General features: G+C 43.1%; 1 protein-coding gene across 4 annotated transcripts in view; it reads left to right on the top strand.

Moving 5' to 3' along the window:
• The window catches only part of TBC1D2 (TBC1 domain family member 2), an 83,068-nt gene extending 64,556 nt beyond the window's left edge, over positions 1–18,512 (top strand). For all 4 annotated transcript variants that reach the window (XM_073598632.1, XM_073598648.1, XM_073598640.1 and 1 more), the window contains exons 12-14: positions 5,189–5,374; positions 10,534–10,655; positions 17,866–18,512. In XM_073598632.1, the coding sequence (XP_073454733.1) occupies positions 5,189–5,374; positions 10,534–10,655; positions 17,866–18,067 (510 nt within the window). In that variant the 3' untranslated portion in view covers positions 18,068–18,512. The remainder of the gene's footprint in view (positions 1–5,188; positions 5,375–10,533; positions 10,656–17,865) is intronic.
• Positions 18,513–24,936: the final 6,424 nt, after the last annotated feature.

Genomic DNA, 24,936 nt, shown 5'->3' with positions numbered 1-24,936 from the left:
TACCCCACTTTAGACTTTTGGATTCTGTGTTACAGATCTGAATGCAGAGCATGTTTACAGACCTGTGTGAATGGCTCCGTTGTGTTCAGATTCATAATTAACCACACCACAACTGTAAACTCACTGTACCCCCCTGCTCATCTGTCCCATCATTGTAACCCCCTGTGTATCTGCCCCACCACTGTAACCCCCTGTATATCTGCCCCACCACTCTAACCCCCTGTGTATCTGCCCCACCACTGTAACCCCCTGTGTATCTGCCCCACCACTGTAACCCCCTATGTATCTGCCCCACCACTGTAACCCCCTGTATATCTGCCCCACCACTGTAACCCCCTGTGCATCTGCCCCACCACTGTAACCCCCTATGTATCTGCCCCACCACTGTAACCCCCTGTATATCTGCCCCACCACTTTAACCCCCTGTGTATCTGCCCCACCACTGTAACCCCCTGTATATCTGTGCCACCACTGTAACCCCCTGTATATTTGTCCCACCACTGTAACCCCCTGTATATTTGTTCCACCACTGTAACCCCCTGTATATCTTCCCCATCACTTTAACCCCCTGTATATCTTCCCCATCACTTTAATCCCCTGTATCTGCCCCACCACTGTAACCCCCTATGTATCTGCCCCACCACTGTAACCCCCTGTATATCTGCCCCACCACTCTAACCCCCTGTGTATCTGCCCCACCACTGTAACCCCTTGTATATCTGCCCCACCCTTTTTAACCCCCTGTGTATCTGCCCCACCACTTTAACACCCTGTGTATCTGCCCCACCACTGTAACTCCCTGTATATCTGTGCCACAACTGTAACCCCCTGTATATTTGTCCCACCACTGTAACCCCATGTATATTTGTCCCACCACTGTAACCCCCCTGTATATCTGCCCCACCACTGTAACCCCCTGTGTATCTGCCCCACAACTGTAACCCCTTGTATATCTGCCCCACCACTTTAACCCCCTGTGTATCTGCCCCACCACTGTACCCCCCTGCTAATCTGTCCCACCACTGTAACTCCCTGCCCCACCACTGTACCCCCTGCTATTCTATCCCACCACTGTAACTCCCTGCTCCACCACTGTACCCCCCTGCTCTTCTATCCCACCACTGTAACTCCCTGCTCCACCACTGTACCCCCCTGCTCTTCTATCCCACCACTGTAACTCTCTGCCCCACCACTGTACCCCCCTGCTCTTCTATCCCACCACTGTAACTCTCTGCCCCACCACTGTACCCCCCTGCTCTTCTATCCCACCACTGTAACTCTCTGCCCCACCACTGTACCCCCCTGCTCTTCTATCCCACCACTGTAACTCCCTGCCCCACCACTGTACCACCCTTCTCTTCTGTCTGACCACTGTACCCCCTTTCTCCTCTGCCCAACACTATACCTTCATGCACATGTGCTCCACCACTGTACTCTCATGCTCTTCTGTCTCCCAGAAGCTCAACAGAAACTCAACAGTAAATCCACAAACTGACATCTGATTATAGTTTTCTCAATCACAGTAAAATCTCTCTTCTTTCTGAAATTGGTAGTGGCAACTTAAGCGAGGCATTTTCCTCCAGATGGGGGAAGGGCTAGTGGGACTTTGATTGGCTTTAGCAGTGGCATATCACAGTCCTCCTCCTCCTTCTCCTGGAACTGCACTTAATTTCTTCCCCATCCCAGGAGCTGGCGATCGCAGCTACAGCAGAATTAGAGAATCCAACAATGTTTCCCATCTTTAACAATGTGGGTTTGCAGTGCCTCCCCCTCAGTGCAGGTGCGGTATGGGGAATTCTGAAATTGGAATGCATTAGTGTCTCACTGACACTTCCCTGCGCTGCTCTGTAGATGGAGAGGGAGTCGTGTGCAGGCAAAAGTGGCTTGTGTCACCCATGCCGGGGGTTGCCTACCCCTGCCCTAGATCATATGAAAAGAAAAACATGATTACATAAATTACACACAGTATATGTGCCAATGTTTCCTAAAGTATTGCCCCCTTTTTGTAAGGCCAGTTCATTTTAATCACATTTTTTATTGTTTCAGAAGGTTACATCACTGCTTCATACGTCTTAATTAATTGAGCTTGCATTATTTCCAAAAGAATTAGAATGTGAGTGTATAAATACTTGAAAAGATCAAAAGCTATTGAAATGTAATTTTCCACTTGTTGTTGTTCTGGCAATTAAGTATACATTCGCACAGTAAGCTATTTGTTAATTTAAAAGTCATATAACACTGATATTTGCATTATAGTATTACCCTTTATTTTTGTGTTTTTAGCAGCGGTATTAATAAAAGTAAAATATGAGTCTACATAAGGAAGTTTGCAACAGCATTGCAAAACGTTGCATTACAACATCAACACCAGTTACTCAATGCCTATTAATAGACGTATTATACAGTGCAATATGAGGCTAAATAAGGAAGTTTGCAACAATTTGAGTTATTTGCTAATCCTCTTTATTGATCAAACAAAACGCTGTAAAGGAAAGGTGTGTATACTTACCTATTTGTAGCAAGGTCCCGGGCCTCCAGAAGCCTAATGGAGACCTCCAGAGTCAGGGAGAGCTGACATCCTCCTATGTAGAGTGGGTTACGAGGCATGGTGGGTGTAATGCAAGGTAGATTCATGGGCGCCAGACATTTCTTGAATGCAAAGAGATTTATTGTCTCTTAAACAGAACCGTGGGAGAGAGGGTTTAGGGCCAAGACACCCTTTAGTAGTTGCAATGTTAATTGGCAGACTCCGAGACTTCGGTAGACAGCCATGCAGGGAAAGGCACCCAGCCGGACACCACATCTGCATGTGTAGACACACTGTCTCCTATAGCAACAATCTTGAACAGTTTCTAACAAAGGTTACAATGAACTCTTCCACTTCCTCTACAACCTCCTATTGTAGATCTTCACTCAACTGAGCTCCCAGTCTCTCTCACTAGACTTGCTGATCCACTGCCACTGGATCTCCTGAGCTCTTCCAACCTTCTCTCTCAGTATCTTCCTCAAGCGTCACCCCTGCTTCCCTGCTGGGTCCCTAGCTTGGCATCCAAGATACTTCTCAAGCGTCACCCCACTGGCATGTTGGGTTCCTGGCTTGGCACACAAGGCTGCCCTGCAAGCACCACCTCCACTGGCTGGGTCCCTGGCCTGACACCTGCTGAAGTTTCCCAATTCTTCACTGACCCCGGTTGGCGACAATACTGCTCTGGTACTTGCTTCAGCTACTCACAGTGGTCCCTGGTAATAAGGTGGATGGTCCCTTAGTGGTGACAGCTTCCCCTCTACCGCTGACCACAACAGGTTCTCCAGCTGGCAGAACCGTCACTTCTGGTTTGACTGCAAGCTGCTGTCCCAACCCTACGCTGCTCTCTTGCTTCTGGATAGGCCCTCAGACAGCCTAGCAGCCAGATGTCCCCAGGATGGGCCTCAGGCTCTGGCCTAGCAGCCCAGGGCAGCACAACACACGTCCACCTAGACAGCCATCCAGAACCGCGATCACCTGACCGCACCCAAATAAATAGGCTCTCCCAGCAAGCCAAGGGACCAAATAAGATCCCTGCCCATTGGCTAAAATACCCCTTCTATTTCTAATCTGTCCTTGCAATGCCCTTGTCTTATCTAATGCCACCAGATACCCGGCCATCTAGTGACAGTAGAGAGAAGTGCAGCAATTCCAGAATTAAGGTGGAATTATTGGTCCCCTATCAATTGACCAAGGCGTCTCTACCTGGCAGGTAAATTTAGCCTAAGCATCAGGGTGCTACATATTCTAAGGGCCCTGGTCACTTGGTACCAGTTTCAAGGGAGAAGTGGGACAGCCAACGATGGATACCTCATAGTACGCGTATGGATGATGTCACCACCCAGGCATTGCAGCAGTTGTCGCTGCTCTCTTCTCCCCTGAAGCTGGTGCTGGAGGCTGATCACGTGACCGGAGCTTAGTGCCCTTAGATTAGGTAAGAATGCAGATCTTTCCTCTACAGGGTATAGGATTTAGGAGGGTGAGAGCGGGTTTAGCAAATATACCACATCACCACAGATATTCCCAGTAACTCCTTCCAGACCTCCTAAGACAAAAAGATACTGGCCAGTTTAAACTTTTCTGCTTATTTTCTCTTCCCTCATGATAAAACTGCAATCGCTAGTATCTTTTGTGCTCAAAGACATACTTAATTTTAGGATATGAATGTGCTGTTTCTGTGTGCCTTTCAGGGAGAGAAAACATTTTCAGCACTCAGATAATTTACTTATATCTAAAACTGGCCATAGATGGTTACATGAAAAAAACACATAAATATATCATTTATAAACATAAATGAGGTGGATGGAGGAATAACCCCACGGGGACATTGTATTCTGACTACATCGGCTGTTGTAAGAATACGCTGCTCAGTGGTTGCGGGCTGATTGGCTTATCAAGAAAAACATTTTAACATGACCCTCCTACAGAACTCGATCAAACAATCACCTTCTGTCAAGCTGGGATTACCACACACTGATTCTTACTAAACTAGCCACATTTCTATCAGTGTTCAACCAGCTTAAACACTATTAGGGCTCATTTACACTTGGTTCGGCTTCAACACACATTAACGGCTAGTTTACACTTGTTTCAAAACAAGGCTTCGGACATGATTTGTTAAAGCCCTCTGAACACTAGTCAAAGCGTCTTGTCACTAAATAAAATGGTTAGCTTACAGTCCTGTTTACACCTTGCTTTTGCTTTGCTTTGGCTTCGCTTTATATCCTATTGTCGCTTTAGTTGTGCTTCAAAGCATCTTCAAAGCCTCCATAGAAGTCTATGGCATAGCTCACTTGAAACCCCACCAAAGCCTCATCAAAGCCTCACCAAAGCCCCATAGAAGCTCCACCAAAGCCTCATCGAAGCCCCACTGAAGCACCAAGCAAAAGCAAGGTGTAAATAGGACTTTAAGCTAACCATTTTATATAGTGACAGGAGCTTTTTATTGGCGTTCAGAGAGCTTTAACAAAGCGTGTCCAAAGCCTTGTTTTGAAGCAAGTGTAAACTACCCCTTACTGTCTATTGTCACCCTAAGCTACGAATATATTTGAAGACACTGCATGCAAAAGAGTTTACTTAGTGCAGCAACAATATCAAATGAAAATGATCAGTTTGTTATATCACTCAGATAAGTGTTGACAAGGAACTCTGTTATGTCCTTAGGTTGATCAAAGAGTATTCAAGGATTGCTTTTTGGAAAAACTGCCTCGTTTGAATGCACATTTTCAGCAATACAAGATCGACCTCTCTCTTATCACTTACAACTGGTTTCTGGTAGTGTTTGTTGATAGCCTGGTTAGTGATATTCTTCTGAGAGTGTGGGATGCCTTCCTGTATGAAGGAACAAAGGTAGGAATTCTTCAGAGAACTAACCAAAATGAATACAATACTAATTCCTACTGTATTAAATTGTATTGTAATTGTACTGTGTGCCCTAAGCGCTGCGTAAACTGTTGGCGCTTTAAAAATCCTGAATAATAATAATAATACAAAGTGGTGTAGAAGTGCATGGCCAGCTTACCATTTGTGTACTACGTGAAAAATCATTTCTGTGGAGTAACTTCAGAAGGTACAGTATCTCACAAAAGTGAGTACACCCCTCAAATTTTTGTAAATATTTTATTATATCTTTTCATGTGACAACACTGAAGAAATGACACTTTGTTACAATGTAAAGTATTGAGTGTACAGCTTGTATAACAGTGTAAATTTGCTGTCCCCTCAAAATAACTCAACACACAGCCATTAATGTCTAAACCGCTGGCAACAAAAGTGAGTAAATGTTGAGTTATTTTGAGGGTACAGCAAATATACACTGTTATACAAGCTGTACACTTACTACTTTACATTGTAGCAAAGTGTCATTTCTTCAGTGTTGTCACATGAAAAGATATAATAAAATATTTACAAAAATACGAGGGGTGTACTCACTTTTGTGAGATACTGTATAGTGCCTTAGGCTTTTGAAATAATTTGTTGTATTCATAAAGAACTTTTGGAATGATATTCTGCTGAATGTTTTCATGAGAAAGATTAACTTTAAAACACTTAAAGTGACTATAAACCTATATCAGTAAAAACTAATATAAAATGTTGTATAATAAATAACGTATAATAATGTAATGTTGTTGTATTGTATGCTGATCACTCTCACTCAGCAACTTTAAGATTTGTCCTCTGTATTCTGAAAAAAAAACTTGCTGTTCTCTGTCCCTCCCTTCTGTCTGTATCCCCGTTGCAGCTGGAGATTCTGCAGAACAGCCGTTGCCACAGCTAGTGAGCATGGTTGGTTTTCAGTGTGTTTTTATTTTGAGCATTTTCTCCCTGAGCAGCCCACGTGACCATAGAGTCACACATGTGGGTGTATACAGAGATATAAAATACAGCTCACCCCCTCTCTCCTCCACACCAGCTAAACAAGTCTACACTATAGGGATGGGATATTACATTTTGATTGATGGAGACATCACTTCCTTATAATTCTAAGTACATAAACACAATAGACACAGGCTAGAGGGGCATGGAGCAGGCTGTGACTGTCAGAACTTCCCCCTAGATATCATTACAGTGTTTGTTAAAGTGATTCTAAAGGTTTGTTTTTTCTTAAAATGGTAAACATCCTATACTTACCTGCTCTGTTCAGTGGTTTTGCACAGAGCATCCCCGATCCCTGTCTTCTCGGGGTCCCCGTTGGCACTCTTGCCTCCTCCCCCTTGACCAGTGCCTCCAATAGCAAGTCCATGAGACACATAGAGCTTCGGCTCAGCACCGCCCTCCACTCTCTCCTCATTGGCTCACTGGCTGTGATTGACAAATCAGCCTTTACAACGACTTAATAGAGGCTCCTACTGATTAGGGATGAGCCTAACACCCTCCTGTTCGGTTCACAGCAGAACATGCGAACAGGCAAAAAATTTGGTAGAACACGCGAACACCGTTAAAGTCTATGGGACACGAATGTGAATAATCAAAAGTGCTAATTTTAAAGGCTTATATGCAAGTTATTGTCATTAAAAGTGTTTGGAGACCTGGGTCCTGCCCCAGGGGACATGTATCAAAGCAAATTTTTTTTTTAAATGGCCGTTTTTCGGGAGCAGTGATTTGTTTTATTGCTTAAAGTGAAACAATAAAAATGAAATATTCCTTTAAATATTGTGCCTGGGGTGTGTCTATAGTATGCCTGTAAAGTGGCGCATTTTTCCCGTGTTTAGAACAGTACCACAGCAAAGTGAAATTTCAAAGGAAAAATTGTCATGTAAAACTGATCGCGGCTGTAATGATTTGTTGGGTCTCGGCAATATAGATAAAACTCATTAAAAAAAAAAGCATGGGATCCCCCCTCAGACCATTATCAGGCCTTTTGGGTCTGGTATGAATATTAAGAGGAACCCTGAACCAAATTAAAAAAAAAAAAATTGCGTGGGGGTCCCCCTAAAATCCATACCAGGCCCTTCGGGCCTGATATGGAAATTAAGGGGAACCCTGCGCCAAATAAAAAAAAAAAATGGCGTAGGGGTCCCCCCCAAAATCCATACCAGACTTGAAGGGTCTGGTATGGATTTTAAGGGGAACCCTGCAACAAAATTTAAAAAAATGGCGTAGGGGTCCCCCAAAATCCATACCAGACCCTTATCCAAGCACGCAACCTGGCAGGCCGCAGGAAAAAAGGGGGGAAGAGAGAGCGCCCCCCCTTAACCGTACCAGGCCACGTGCCCTCAACATGGGGAGGGTGCTTTGGGGTAGCCCCCCAAAGCACCTTGCCCCCATGTTGATGGGGCCAAGGGCCTCATCCCAACAACCTTTGACCGGTGGTTGTGGGGGTCTGCGGGCGGGGAGCTTATCGGAATCCTGAAGCCCCTTTAACAAGGGGACCCTCAGATCCCACCCCCTTTATGTGAATTGGTAACGGGGTACAAATGTACCCCTACCATTTCACAAAAAAGTGTCAAAATGGTAAAAAAGACAAGAGACAGCTTGGGACAAGTACTTTATTAAAAAATAAAAATGTCCCACGGTATAAGTTCATGCCGTCCGACGGACCAAAAAAGAGAATAAAAAAAGCCGCAACCGAATCGCCTCCACGGGAGGCTCCCGACGCCTGACGCGTCTTCGCTGTGACAGCTCTTATATAACTGAGGACGGGGCCACCCGGTGAGGTAACCGGGTGATCACGCCCCCCTCTGACACACTGTCACAGCGAAGACGCATCAGTCAGCGGGAGCCTCCCATGGAGGCGAGTCGGTTGCGGCTTTTTTTTTTCTTTTTCGGTCCATTGGGCGGCGTGAACTTACAACGTGGGACATTTTTTATTTTTTAATAAAGGACTTGTCCCAAGCTGTCTCTTGTCTTTTTTACCATTTTGACACTTTTTTGTGAAATGGTAGGGGTATATTGGTACCCCTTTACCAATTCACATGGGGGGAGGATCTGGGGGTCCCCTTGTTAAAGGGGGCTTCCAGATTCCGATAAGCCCCCCACCCGCAGACCCCCACAAACACCAGGCAAGGGTTGTGGGGATGAGGCCCTTGTCTCCATCAACATGGGGACATGGTGCTTTGGGGGGCTACCCCAAAGCACCCTCCCCATGTTGAGGGCATGTGGCCTGGTACGGTTCAGGAGGGTGGGCGCTCTCTCATCCCCCCTCTTTTCCTGTGGCCTGCCAGGTTGCGTGCTCGGATAAGGGTCTGGTATGAATTTTGGGGGGGACCCACACTCCATTTTTTAAAAATTTTGGCGCAGGGTTCCCCTTAAATCCATACCTTGGGGGAGACCCCTACGCCATTTTTTAAAAATATTTGGTGCAGGGTTCCCCTTAATTTCCATATTAGACCCGAAGAGCCTGGTATGGATTTTAGGGGGAACCCCACGCAATTTTTGAAAAAAATTTTGTTTCGTGGTTCCCCTTAATATTCATACCAGAAGGGCCTGTTAATGGACGAGGGGGGATCCCTTGCTCTTTTTTTCAATTTTTTTCAATTATCTGTATCTATATTGCCGAGCCCCGACAATTCATTACAGCCGCAATCAGTTTTAAATGACAATTTTTTTTTTCCTTTAGAAATGTCATTTGCTATGGTACTATTCTAAACACGGGAAAATGCGCCACTTTACAGGCATACTATAGACACCCCCCAGGCACGATATTTAAAGGAATATTTCATTTTTATTGTTTCACTTTAAGCATTAAAAAAATCACTGCTCCTAAAAAAAAACGGACAATTTAAAAAAAAATGTTTGCATTGATACATGTCCCCTGGGGCAGGACCTGGGTCCCCAAACACTTTTTATGACTATAACTTGCATAAAAGCCTTTAAAATTAGCACTTTTGATTTTTCATGTTAGTGTCCCATAGACTTTAACGGTGTTCCGGCAGTATTCGAGTTTGCTCCGAACACCGCATATTGTTCGCTGTTCGGCTCGAGCATCGGACTCATCCCTACTACTGATGTTTCCCTGAACAACAGAAAGAGCTGGGGAAAGCCAGTGTCTGCTGTATAATGGCCATGAGAAAAGGTACTTAGATTTTTTATTTTTTTTTTAATTAATACAATTTCATTATCCATATATGTAAATAGAAGAAATAATATATAATAATAATAATAATAATATATATTAAATTGTCTTTAGAGAGTTTGAACTTTTGCAGTCAAACTTGAGAAATATTATTCAAATATATTCAAACTGATTGTAGATGCCTGTAGATTGTCAATCAGCTCCTGGCCACATCCACTCATGCTCACTGCTTTCTGAAATGACAGCACATGCTCTGTTGCTGCACACTGTGAGCTGCAGTGTCTGGAAGGGGGATCATATGAGACACAAAGGAAGGAGGAATTGGCTAACTCAGAGGGGGTAAAAGTTTTTGTTTACTATATGAGGCTTGTGCATTACATAGTAACTTGATTGGGACTTGTTTAGACTGCCATACAGGATCCTTTAGTTGTATTTTAAATGACATTAGTTGGGGTAGGGTTTTATGAAAATGTTAAAGCGGGATTCCATCCCTGAAAAAAAAATTAAAAGTCAGCAGCTACAGTATTTGTAAATAAGTACTTACCTGTCCTGGGTGCCCGCGATGTCGGCCGCCCGAGGCTGACCCGTCACTCGGCTCTCGGGTCCCGCCACCGCCATTCTAAGTAAGGGAAACAGGCAGTGGAGCCTTGCGGCTTCACTGCCACTTCCTACTGTGCACGCGCGAGCAATCTGTGAATGGCCCCATGGTTTTCTGGGAACACACACAGTTCCCAGAAGGCAACGGGGCCGCTCAGCTATGAGCAGAACACGCCACGGAATAGGAAGCGGCAGATTAGGAAGACTGCCTAGCAACAAGGGTTCAGGTAAGTTAAAAAACATTTTTTTTTCAAATGTTTTTTTTTATTTTTTTTAGGATTTTTGGTGAAATTTTTTTTTTCAGGGTGGCCCTCCACTTTAAGCATTACACGTGTTGCATCTTATGATTGACAATTATCAGCTGTTATTTTTTTATTTATTTCTAACACTTTGACAGGTCATTTTCCGTTATGCGCTTGCAATATTTAAATATAATGAGGAAGAGATCCTAAAGCTGAATGATGAAACAGAAATCTACCAATACCTTTCATTTTTCACCAAGACCATCTGTGATGGCAGGTAAATCAGAATCCTTACCAATTATTGTGTTGTTAAATATAGCAAAAAAGTATTTTAAGGAGTACATAGGGTATGAAAGTACTGCACCGACAAGGTGCTGATTAGGACTTGTCAGAGGGGTATGAGACAAATACTAGTGTATTCTTAGTAATAAATACATTCTTAAAGGCAAATGCATACCACACACCCATCTAGGTTGCCGTAAAAAAGCAACAGTTAATATGCAAGCATGTTTTCTTTGAGGCAGTCCAAACAATTAAACAAAAAGGCTGGTGAGGAGGTGCTCAAATAGGATTATTATTTTATTTGCTTCATGACTACACTGGTCTTTTTTAGATTCATGAGTATGCAGCCAAGACATTATACAGGATAGTTTAAGGCAAGCAAACATTTTAGATGGTTCAGACGAAATATACTGCACCAGTATTAAAGCTGAACTCCAGGGAAAACATGATTTACCCTTGCACTGGGACCCCCTCCCCACTGCAAGAGTTAAATGCTCTTTTTTATTTAGGGGATGATAAATAAGGTGATATACTTACCTTATTCCTTGTTGCTCAGGCGTATCCCTCTGTGACTGGTCCTCTAAAACCACAGGTTGCAGCTCTCTGACGTCACCCCGTACAATGCAGCACCAGAAGTCCTGCACTGTACAGAAAAATGTTGAGGGCCTGCCCACATTTCAGAGCATCTTACAGTGGAAGAAAGCACCAGATGCCAAAGAATAAAGTAGGTATGTCACCTTATTCATCATTCCATAGTAAAATAAGCAGGTTATTCTTGCAGTGGGGAGGGAAACCCACTACAAGGGTAAAACTTTTTTTACCCAAAGTTCAGCTTTATTTAAAAAAAAAATGAACCCTGTTTTATTTTAAATCACATGCACACTGGGCATTTAGTCCCAGTGCATTAGGGTCCAGCATGTAGGTGTCTGGGTTCTGGACATATGACCCTGGGTGCGTACTGCCCTAAACATACAGGGTTTGGACAAAAATATGGAAACACTACATGATTTGCAGGTGTGATTTGCAAGTGATCATATGTTTCATTTTGAAAGAGGAAGTGATGTAACATGGGATAGAAGGCAGCATGAACTCCAAACATACAAAGAACACTAGACACGCCAAGCTGGATTATTAACGGCCACAGCCTTGTTTATTGTTTTTCACAAATATAAACAATTAGCAATTCACCATAACTCTTTTAATCAATAAATACTTTAAAACTGTTAACGAAATCAGCCAAAATGATTGGAGTGCTCTTCAACTATCCCTCTGGTGACTGGCTAAAAAATTGCTCAGCCTCCTGCTTAAATAAGGGTCCTGGAAATTTCTGGAATATTCTTGGGGATCAGGTGACCCTAAATTACCTTTACTAGAGGACCCCCCAGAACTTCCAGAACATTCCCAATCAGCTGACATTTTTTGACCTATCACAAAACCTCCCCACTGAAATCAAACAATGGGGGCTTGAAACTCATAACGCCACCATCCCATGAAGGAAAGAGGGGTCCTTAAAACAGGCTATGCCAAAGGCGTTCCAACACCATATTAGGTAACGATTTTGTTATTTTACCCGATGTTTCCACATCCAGCCACAGCAGTTGTCAACCTCACATAGACTTTTACTGGCTGCTGGCAATGGGACTGGATGGTGTGCCAGTACTTTTTACTTATACCTAAATGCCAGAGCCTCATGCACCAGGGATAAATGCCCAGTGTGTATGAGTCCTTAGTAAAATAGCAAGTGAATGTACCCAATAGAGTCACAGGCAGCAATAAAACTTGACAGATGTTCTGACCCTTTGCTCTCCTTTCCTACCAAAGCAACAGAAGAAGAGAGTGGTGTGGTGATCCAGTGACCAGTACTACAGTACCGGTATCTGGCACTACTTCAGCAGTTCTTCTCACTGTGAGAAAATAGAGATGTGTGAGGATTACTGTGCTGTTTGCTGGGTGATCTGAAGTCTGACTTGGGACAGAAAACTGAACCACCAGTAACAGTGGAGGATGGCCTGCAGGGCATATGCCTCCCAGGTCCAGTCTACCATTTATAAAGCCACCCAATAGCAAGTTTGCCCCCTTTCCCCTTCTTTTATTCATTCCATTCCTGGATTGCACATCAGGATTATGAGACTGCATGCCACACACCTCCCAAAAACACTTCTCTCCCCAGATACAATATATAAAATAACGACTCAAGATACTACATTTTTTGGCAAATAAAATGGCTGCGGCGCTTTATTGTTTTTTCATATAAATTATCCTTCAATACTCTTTTATTACCAACCAAATGACTTCATGAATTCAAATAAACTTCAATTCTTGCTGCTCAATTTTTGGTACTCGAGCAGCAGTACCATATACATTTTTACACAGAAAATAAATAGTCCCCCCCCCCCCCCCCCCAGATGCCAGGGTGACCCAACCACATAAAGTGTTCGCCACTGGGGTGGGAAGGAGGGAGCTTTCTTCTTCCTGTCTTGCCGCCGGGAAAGAGGGAGAACTTTATCTCCCCAGCCCTTAAATAAACTCTCCCAAGTTATCCAGAAGATTTCCTGGCTTCCCATTGGTCCGCTAACCTGGTCCTAAAAAAAACTTAAAGGGGACAGCACCCTAATCACCTGCTGGTCTGAATGCTGTAATCCCCAAATAAATATATGAAATAATGCGACGGGGTGGCCACATTCTCAAGCAAGTGGGCCCATTTTGTGCCCTCTTTATACATTCCTACCAGTAATATGATTTGCATGATGCTTCTGTAACAATCCACTTTATTCTAACCTGCAAAAAAAAAGTTAAAGTATTTGTATTTCACAGAAGAGTTGGGTGGGTGGCAGTGATGTTGAACTATTTCACTGCTGGGCCCTGCCTAAGGTATCTGGGCCAGACTTTCTAATTTTTAACCTCTAACTTGTGTGGGGTTACAGAATGTGTGCAGTACCTATGAATACCAGTGTAAAATAGGGATGATGTGCTGCTGTACAGAAGTCATGTAGCAGTCAAACTCAGAGGAAAGTGGCTGGTGCTGGGCATGAAACTTATTGCCAGGATCTACATTTAATGGGCAGCGAAAGATGGGTAGGAAAAGATTAGGCGGGGGAGAGAGGCAGGCCGTGTGTCTGTGAACATATTGAGACAGGGACTGCATACTTTATTTACCAACTTTGTTAGCATTAGTGAGGTATGTCACATAATATGCAATGTTTCAAAACCTATGCAGGGTTTCTTTATTGGGTAAAATTGAAGCAATTTTGCCTGATGAAAGGATCCTGTATAAGGAAAACAGGAAACATAGCGCTTTATGTGACACACTGAAAGAAGTATCAAATAACCTGGTATGGAAGGCAGGTCATGGTGTTTTTTTTTTTTTTTTTACTGTACTTGTCATGTAAACAAACGCTGCTATAGGCTTGTCGTTATAGCTGCAATAAATATATTATTTTGTTTTACAGCTGCCATAGATAGATCACTTTGTTTTTTTTTACCGTTAGTAAAAAATGAAAAGTATAAAAGTTAAAACATAATAAAATATTTAAAGCAGCCTTGTTGCTAAAAAAACCAAAAAAAACCCACCACCTCCATTCTCCCCTTTGCAGAGCTATAGATGTTGCTGGTATCAGTCATTTTGGCAGTTTCATATGCCATGTCCCCCTGCCACAGGGTGGCTCTGCCCAACAATTACTAAATTGCTAAGGATTCCTATAGTGACATGGCAGCAGGCAAATGGAACCAAGGCATGTAAAGGACAAGTCATCCAATACTTCTGGAAAATTCAGATACCTGCATTCGCAATAGCTCTGCAAGACAGCAAAGTTTGTAGTTACCAACTGACAGGCTGACATGTATTCATATTCTTCCTTAAAGCGGTAGTAAACCGCAGGTGGTTAAAAAAAATAAATTACCCTGCAAGGCAATGTCATAATGTGCTAGTATGCATCTGACAGGCTGACATGTATTCATATTCTTCCTTAAAGCGGTAGTAAACCGCAGGTGGTTAAAAAAATAAATCAGTGCAAGGCAATGTCAGTATGCATCGCATACTAGCACATTATGAGAAACTTACCTTAGAACGAAGCCCTCCAGTGCCACATTGTGGACGCTGAGAGGACTGACATCTTTCCCCGGTCTTCCTTCCGGGTTTGCGGCCTCTGGCTACATGAGTGGCCGGGGGCACGATGACGTCACTTTGGGCATGCATGCGGGAGCCACCAGGCTCTGAAGGTCAAACACTGTAAGCCGGACCTTCAGAGCGCATGTGTCGGTGATGTCATGTCATATCACTGTGCAAGTTTAGGAGATATTCAGAGTACCTACAGGTAAACCTTATGATAGGCTTATCTGTAGGTACAAGTGGTGTAACAGAGTTTACTACCACTTTAACAACCTGCTTTTCTTGTATCTTTTTATTTTAGCGGCAGAGTTGCTTTAAAATACACACACAAAAAAACCCCATACATACACACATGCAGTCCACCTCCAAACACATAACATACAATGCACACCATTGTGACAAGTATTCACAGATCAGACCTTTATTGCACGGCATACATTATCCCCACATACTTTAGAGGTTTAAGAATATTGTTAGGAGCATTATTAGAGCTTTATGATCAATAAGGAAAGCAGTAAAGGTATTTATTGTAGTTTATTTACAATTTTGCGTACCTTTTTGATTTTCACTGTTTTGCAAAAGACCCAATTTTCCATTTATAAGTGTTTGTTACTAAAGTTGAATTAAAGCCTTTTTTTTTAAACAATAAGAGGTTGTATTTACCTGCTTTTTGCAATGGCAGAGCAGTTCCTTACCTCCTCTTTTGGAGTTCCCCGCTGGCACTCTCTGCACCTACATCCTGTGGGTACCCTTATAGCAATGCCATGCGCTATGGGGGCACCCATGTGGGTGTGCTGCCGAGTGAGGCTGTGTACGACCATGGACAGACACCACGTAGCCACGCCCCCCTCTTCACAGGATCTGACTGACAGCAGCGGGAGCTTATGGCTCCCGCTGCTCTCTACCTCCTGTGAGACCAGAAGGGTGAAGGAAGAAGAACTGCAGCTGGAACAACACTGGATCGCTGACAGGGCTCCAGTAAGTGTTTGGGGGAGGGAGAACAGTTAGTGAAGATTTTTTTACCATAATGCAGGGAATGCATTAACGTAGAAAAAAAACTGTTAGACTTTAAAACCACTTTAGCATTGTTTTCTCATTTAGATCCTGTTTGATATATTATGTTGTATATGAGCATCACTGTGCTGTGTGCAGGCATGTACTGGCCATTGGGACTACAGGGAGTTTCCCGGTGGGCCGATGGCTCAGTGGGCCGATTTCAGTGACAGTGGACCGCTGCCTCCCTCCAGTCCTCTGTCCCCCCCGCAGTGCTCACCTCCTCTCCCTGGCTAGTTATGCAGCGCACCTGAATACAGACATGATGCTCAGGAGTCAACACTTAGAAGCTCATCATACGATCTGGAAGGAGGGCGGCCTCACTTTCCTGCCTAATCTTGTTCCATTGGGGGGGGGGGGGGGGGGCACCAAACTGATTCTTTGCCCCAGGTGAAATAATGTCTAGCTTCCCCACTGGTACTGCCTATAAGAGAAATAATGTAGAACGGCTAATAGCTAGTGGGGGGGGGGGGGGCTTGGGTGGCAAGCCGGCATGGGAGAGACCTGTCAAAGTGGGCCAGTCTGGGTGAAGTCCAGGGCCAAATTTTTGTCCCAGTCCAGCCCTGGCTGTGTGTACATTATTATGACTTTTGTGCATTTTTATTAAAAGTATAAATTTACTAAATGTTTGTGCAAATATCATGCAATGTACAAAATCAACAACACCATCTGCAATTGTTCAGGTCCTATACTTTCAAAAAATGTTTTCAGGGATATTTTACAAATCCTTAAGGATGTAATGTGCAAGTGAAGTTTGTTTTATTTGTACTTTGGGCAGGTGTTTTAGCATGTTTTATTGTAAAGTATAAAACATACAAATCTGTGGAGCTTAAAATTATTATAGGATAGCAGCTAACACTATATTGCTGGGTACACTGAAAATCAATAAATAAGAAGGTGTAGCGCTAATTTAAAATAAAGTTTGTCAATGATAAGCTGGTAAAAAACGATCCAATCAAAGTCCACCACAAGATGAATCAAGAAATCATGGATAGAACAGCCGCCACCAGCACCCAATAATACTGACTCTTACCCTCAATAGAAGGGGTATAAGCGATGGATAAAATAAGTAATAACACCAACGATCCTCTGCACAAATTGGTCCACTTCACCAAGGTTAAACTGATCCACTTCCCAGGATTGGATAACAGAGCTCAAAAGGCCACCTTCATTCAGCCAGGAAATCAATGGACGGACTTCAGCATCAACATTGGTAATCACAGGGATGAAAAGAAGGGAACGCTCATTGCGCAGGCATCCAGATAAACAATTTATTGAGTAAAAAACAGGCTAATACACTCACATGATAAAAATTGCAAGCAAGCAAGTAGGCATATGGAAACGACCAGCATTTCCAACCGACAAGGTGGCCGCCGCGTCCTGGTCCACGTCCTACGTCACACGTCTTTGCTCCACCCAACGTTTCGTCATGAAATGACATTTCGCCCCTGATGACGCATTTTCATGATGAAACGTTGGGTGGAGCAAAGACATGTGACGTAGGACGTGGACCAGGACGCGGTGACCATCTTGACCTGATCTTTCCTCTTACCTCTTTCATGCAGTTATACATAAATCACCCAATCTGGCAACTAAAGCCTGCATGTTTTTATTCATTATGGGGGAAATAATCAGAGGATGGCTGTATTGTGCCTGTAAACATGGACACGTACGTTATGTAACTCTAAACCAGCCATTCTCAGGCATGGTTTCATGCAACCCTAGGGTTCCTCTGGAGGTTGCCAGGGGTTCCTTGATATGTGGCTAACTGACCTCCAATGTGAAGGTGCCACCACCAACGTAAGGGGCATTTTTCCCAATGACCACCAATTAACTAATCTTAGCAGGGATTTCCTGAGACCTGAAAATTATTGCAAGGGTTCCTTTGGGGTAAAAAGGTTGTGAAAGGCTGCTCTAAACTGTTTGAGATGCCTATGCTTATTTAGCACAGAACATAAGTTAATAATCTGTGCAAATATGTAAAAAAAATGATCCTTCAAATACCATTATGTATTGTATTACTTAGCATCTTTTCTCTTTCCAGAAAACTAATGAACATTGCCTTCAATGAGATGAACCCTTTCCCGATGAAGCATATAAGAAATCGTAGAGCTGTGCATTTGATGAAAGTCAAGGCAGACCTAGCTGAACTCGAAAAGATAAAACAGGAATATTTTAGGAAAAAGGAAGAGCTTGGAAGTGCCGATAATGACTTGGGAGTTAGTGAGGATGAAGATGATACTTGAACATTAATAAGAAGCAATTTCTAGTTGCTTAAAACGGGCATTAAAAACCAGTTTGATGCATATTATAATGACATTGATTAAAATATATGCCTCTAAAGATTCTCACTATATGCAAATTACTGTAAGCAAAACTACAATACATGATTGTTTTGTAACTCTGGATGCTGTATGTCATTCAAAGATATTTCAATATTTAATATTAGTCTGTAAGTACTGTAAATACTTTTTATGTCCCATTGTAAATTATGTATATAGAAAGAAAGCGCACATCCACTAGTGAACAGAAATTGTGGATGTGTGCTTTCTTTCTATATACATACACTTTTAAGCAGCAGCACCGTTCACATATTTTTTTTTTTATCCTTTTGGGTTAGTGTAAATATATATTTTTACCCATTGTAAATTTTGCTCATGTCACATTCTGTCCATAAAATATGAAATACTGTTTGAGCTTTATCATTTATACAAGGTAGAGTAACCAAAATGATGTTGGCAAAGATTTTGACAAACTTATATTTCTTATTTTCATTCAGTAAAACATCCACTTATGGTATTGCAGTTTATTATACATTTCAAAGCACCTGTTGGGTATCCAGTGAGCCACAATCCAGTCAAGTTCCTTCACCCCAAACTCACTCATCCATGTCTTTATGGACCATGCTTTGTGCACTGGTGCTCAGTCATGTTGGAACAGGAAGGGGCCATCCCCAAACTGTTCCCACAAAGTTGGGAGTATGAAATTGTCCAAAATGTCTTGGTATGCTGACGCCTTAAGAGTTCCCTTCACTGGAACTAAAGGCCCAAGCCCAACCCCTGAAAAACAACCCCACACCATAATCCCCCACCACCAAATGATTTGGACTAGTGCACAAAGCAAGGTCCATAAAGACATGGATGAACGAGTTTGGGAGTGGAGGAATTTGACAGGCCTGCACAGAGTCCTGACCTCAACCCAATAGAACACCTTTGGGATGAATTAGAGCAGAGACTGTGAGCCAGGCCTTCTCGTCCACATCAGTGCCCGACCTCACAAATGCGCTTCTGGAAGAATGGTCAAACATTCCAATAGACACACTCCTAAACCTTGTGGACAGCCTTCCCAGAAGAGTTGAAGCTGTTATAGCAGCAAAGAGTGGGCCAACACAATATTAAACCCTTTCGTTCCAACCCAGTTCAAACCCTTTCAACCCAGTTCATGTGTGTGTAAAGGCAGGTGTCCAAATACTTTTGACAATATAGTATATATGCAGTATAATTTAACAATACTAATGATCATGATTTATTATTAATAATGTGTCATGTCTTATTCAAAGTTAATTCCATACAATATGATACAAGTATCCAACTTAAAGTGATTGTAAACCATCACCTTGTAAAACAACCCTTTCAGTTTAAAATAGAAATGAATGGCAAAACATTTTTGTATAGATATAAAAAACATAAATACTGTAACTTTTTCCCCTTTTTTAGGTGATCACTTTCCCTCTGTTCTCAGCTGCATACAAGCTAGGGGGAGGAGAAGCAGCAGATACTAAGCTTCCCAGTAAATGGCTGTGCAGAGGGGGGCATGTCAGGACAAGTCTGATCATTGGAGGAGAGAACACTGAGTTTCCAGCATAGCTAGAGAACTGACCACGTTGTGCTCTCCTGCTTAGCGTGGTCAATTTTTAATAGGGATGCAAAGGGATTGGCAGGAACACCAGGGATTTCACATAAAGGAAGCCATACAACGAGAACATAATATTTTCTCATATAAGTACATGGTATAGCAGACACATATCAGGAATAAGTATCCAGAATATTTCATCCCTGCTTAACATATAACAATGATCACAGCCTCTCGCTGTACCATCAATACTTTCTATTATCTGGACTTTAAATGATTCTAAATGTGACTTATGGTGTGTTACAAAATGTCTTGCCACACTTGAGTTTTCCCTGTCCTAATATTAGAAGGATGATCCCTCATACAATTAGAAAAGTGTCTTGTTGTCCTACCCACACATTGTTTCTTACATGATACACAAGCAATGACGTACACTATATACTTTGGTAAGTCAATAATTGTTTGATCTCAAATCTTCTCCATTTGTGTATGACACTACTCTATGTTGGTCTCCTGAAAGAAAACAACTAGCGCAACAGGATTCCCCACATTTGTAAATCCCTGCAATCCTCAACCATGTCATCTTTCTCTTTTTTTGACTGAATTAGACTGGATGATACGATATTGCCTAATGTTGATGCCTTTTTTAGCCACAAAACGTATACCTGAGGATAACACTTCCCTAAGGTTGGGGTCTCCTGGTAGGATAGGTATATATCTATATACAGCCTTTGTTACCTTTTCAAACTCTAAGCTATATTAAGTGACAAAAGTGATTGGTTGAAATCTGTCACAGATATCATTTTTTTTTCTCTCTCCAGGAAGGACCCTTTTCAAGGGTTTCTTTCTCTGAGTATTTTTAGCACTTATTTAGGTACCTCTTATGGTTGATTGTACCCCCATTCAAAAGATCTCTACCCCAGAGCCAAATTTTCCACTTCAAAATCCGCTAAAGTGGAGCATTTTCAGTACATCTAGCTCTAATGAACTATCCAATTAGGATATCCTTTTTAACATGAACAGGATGACAGCTATTAGCGCAAAGTGAGTTCCTTGAAATAGGTTTTCTATAGGCTTTTACCTGAATCCTGTGATCTATCACAGAACCATTCAGTCAAATCCAATTCATTTATTTAAATCTTTTGTTCCTCAAAGGTCATATGTCTCCTTTAAAACGTTGCCATGATATGTTGGATTATTTAGGTTTAATTAGAGCTGTATATTCTGAGCTGCGTACTTTCCCCGGGATTACCCCTAGTATCCATGATTAAGCCAGTAAAAGTGAAACGCATTGTGACAGGTGGGATTCAAGAATGTGGATTGTGTGACCTGAATAAAATGGTTTTAAGGACAGTGAGGTCGCCAGAGAGCGACTTTTTCTTCAATCTTGGCATATACAGTACTTCTGTGGTGTCAATGTGCTGTTTTCTGTAGTCATATGAAATCATGCCTTAACCACTTGCCGACCGCCTCACGTCTATATACGTCAACAGAGCGGCACGGGCAGGCAAAATCACGTACCTGATACGTGATGCCTTCCCGCGGGCGGGGGGTCTGATCGGACCCCCCCCCGGTGCCAGCGGCGGTCGACATTTGTCTGGCAGCGATCAGAGATGAGGGGGAGGCCATCCGATCGTGGCCCTCCCCTCGCGATCGCTCCCAGCCAATGAGAAACATCCCCTGCCTGTGTATAGTACACACGGGCAGAGGATGTGATGTCATCTCTCCTCGGCTCGGCAGTTTCCGTTCCAGCGCCGAGGAGAGAAGACATCCGAGTAAGTGTAAAACACTACACAACACAGTAGAACATGCCAGGCACACTAAACACCCCCGATCCCCCCCCCAATCACCCCCCCCCCCCTGTCACAAACTGACACCAAGCTGTTTTCTTTTTTTTTTTTTTTTTTTTTTTCCTGATTACTGATTGGTGTCAGTTTGTGACAGTTAGAAGTGGTAGGGCAGTGAGTATTAGCCCCCTTTAGGTCTAGGGTACCCCCCTAACCCCCCCTAATAAAGTTTTAACCCCTTGATCACCCCCTGTCACCAGTGTCGCTAAGCAATCATTTTTCTGATCGCTGTATTAGTGTCGCTGGTGACGCTAGTTAGTGAGGTAAATATTTAGGTTCGCCGTCAGCGTTTTATAGCGACAGGGACCCCCATATACTACCGAATAAATGTTTTAACCCCTTGATTGCCCCCTAGTTAACCCTTTCACCACTGATCACTGTATAACCGTTACGGGTGACGCTGGTTAGTTCGTTTATTTTTTATAGTGTCAGGGCACCCGCCGTTTATTACCGAATAAAGGTTTAGCCCCCCGATCGCCCGGCGGTGATATGCGTCGCCCCAGGCAGCGTCAGATTAGCGCCACTACCGCTAACACCCACGCACGCAGCATACGCCTCCCTTAGTGGTATAGTATCTGAACGGATCAATATCTGATCCGATCAGATCTATACTAGCGTCCCCAGCAGTTTAGGGTTCCCAAAAACGCAGTGTTAGCGGGATCAGCCCAGATACCTGCTAGCACCTGCATTTTGCCCCTCCACCCGGCTCGGCCCACCCAAGTGCAGTATCGATCGATCACTGTCACTTACAAAACACTAAACGCATAACTGCAGCGTTCGCAGAGTCAGGCCTGATCCCTGCGATCGCTAACAGTTTTTTTGGTAGCTTTTTGGTGAAATGGCAAGCACCAGCCCCAGGCAGCGTCAGGTTAGTACCAGTAGCGCTAACACCCACGCACCGTACACCTCCCTTAGTGGTATAGTATCTGAACGCATCAATATCTGATCCGATCAGATCTATACTAGCATCCCCAGCAGTTTAGGATTCCCAAAAACGCAGTGTTAGCGGGATCAGCCCAGATACCTGCTAGCACCTGCGTTTTGCCCCTCCGCCCGGCCCAGCCCAGCCCACCCAAGTGCAGTATCGATCGATCACTGTCACTTACAAAACACTAAACGCATAACTGCAGCGTTCGCAGAGTCAGGCCTGATCCCTGCGATCGCTAACAGTTTTTTTGGTAGCGTTTTGGTGAACTGGCAAGCGCCAGCGGCCTAGTACACCCGGTCGTAGTCAAACCAGCACTGCAGTAACACTTGGTGACGTGGCGAGTCCCATAAGTGCAGTTCAAGCTGGTGAGGTGGCAAGCACAAGTAGTGTCCCGCTGCCACCAAGAAGACGAACACAGGCCCGTCGTGCCCATAATGCCCTTCCTACTGCATTCGCCAATCCTAATTGGGAACCCACCGCTTCTGCAGCGCCCGTACTTCCCCCATTCACATCCCCAACCAAATGCAGTCGGCTGCATGAGAGGCATTTTCTTTATGTCCTCCCGAGTACCCCTACCCAACGAACCCCCCCAAAAAAGATGTTGTGTCTGCAGCAAGTGCGGATATAGGCGTGACACCCGCTATTATTGTCCCTCCTGTCCTGACAATCCTGGTCTTTACATTGGTGAATGTTTTGAACGCTACCATTCACTAGTTGAGTATTAGCGTAGGGTACAGCATTGCACAGACTAGGCACACTTTCACAGGGTCTCCCAAGATGCCATCGCATTTTGAGAGACCCGAACCTGGAACCGGTTACAGTTACAAAAAAAAAGTGTAAAAAAAAAAAAAAAACACAAACAAAAATAAAAAAAAATAAATAGTTGTCGTTTTATTGTTCTCTCTCTCTCTATTCTCTCTCTCTATGGTTCTGCTCTTTTTTACTGTATTCTATTCTGCAATGTTTTATTGTTATTATGTTTTATCATGTTTGCTTTTCAGGTATGCAATTTTTTATACTTTACTGTTCACTGTGCTTTATTGTTAACCATTTTTTTGTCTTCAGGTACGCCATTCACGACTTTGAGTGGTTATATCAGAATGATGCCTGCAGGTTTAGGTATCATCTTGGTATCATTCTTTTCAGCCAGCGGTCGGCTTTCATGTAAAAGCAATCCTAGCGGCTAATTAGCCTCTAGACTGCTTTTACAAGCAGTGGGAGGGAATGCCCCCACCGTCTTCCATGTTTTTCTCTGGCTCTCCTGTCTCAACAGGGAACCTGAGAATGCAGCCGGTGATTCAGCCAGCTGACCATAGAGCTGATCAGAGACCAGAGTGGCTCCAAACATCTCTATGGCCTAAGAAACCGGAAGCTACGAGCATTTTATGACTTAGATTTCGCCGGATGTAAACAGCGCCATTGGGAAATTGGGGAAGCATTTTTTCACACCGATCTTGGTGTGGTCAGATGCTTTGAGGGCAGAGGAGAGATCTAGGGTCTAATAGACCCCAATTTTTTCAAAAAAGAGTACCTGTCACTACCTATTGCTATCATAGGGGATATTTACATTCCCTGAGATAACAATAAAAATGATAAAAAAAAAAAAATGAAAGGTACAGTTTAAAAATAAGATAAAAAAGCAAAAAAATAATAAAGAAAAAAAAAAAAAAAAGGCACCCCTGTCCCCCCTGCTCTCATGCTAAGGCGAACGCAAGCGTCGGTCTGGCGTCAAATGTAAACAGCAATTGCACCATGCATGTGAGGTGTCACCGCGAACGTCAGATCGAGGGCAGTAATTTTAGCAGTAGACCTCCTCTGTAAATCTAAAGTGGTAACCTGTAAAGGCTTTTAAAGGCTTTTAAAAATGTATTAATTTTGTTGCCACTGCACGTTTGTGCGCAATTTTAAAGCATGTCATGTTTGGTATCCATGTACTCGGCCTAAGATCATCTTTTTTATTTCATCAAACATTTGGGCAATATAGTGTGTTTTAGTGCATTAAAATTTTTTAAAAGTGTGTTTTTTCCACAAAAAATGCGTTTGAAAAATCGCTGCGCAAATACTGTGTGAAAAAAAAAATGAAACACCCACCATTTTAATCTGTAGGGCATTTGCTTTAAAAAAAATATATAATGTTTGGGGGTTCAAAGTAATTTTCTTGCAAAAAAAAATAATTTTTTCATGTAATCAAAAAGTGTCAGAAAGGGCTTTGTATTCAAGTGGTTAGAAGAGTGGGTGATGTGTGACATAAGCTTCTAAATGTTGTGCATAAAATGCCAAGACAGTTCAAAACCCCCCCAAATGACCCCATTTTGGAAAGTAGACACCCCAAGCTATTTGCTGAGAGGCATGTCGAGTCCATGGAATATTTTATATTGTGACACAAGTTGCAGGAAAGAGACAAATTTTTTTTTTTTTTTTGCACAAAGTTGTCACTAAATGATATATTGCTCAAACATGCCATGGGAATATGTAAAATTACACCCCA

This window comes from Aquarana catesbeiana, linkage group LG01, assembly GCF_042186555.1.
Source record: "Aquarana catesbeiana isolate 2022-GZ linkage group LG01, ASM4218655v1, whole genome shotgun sequence".
NCBI lineage: Eukaryota > Metazoa > Chordata > Amphibia > Anura > Ranidae > Aquarana > Aquarana catesbeiana.
This window is presented reverse-complemented; position numbering and strand designations above follow the sequence as displayed.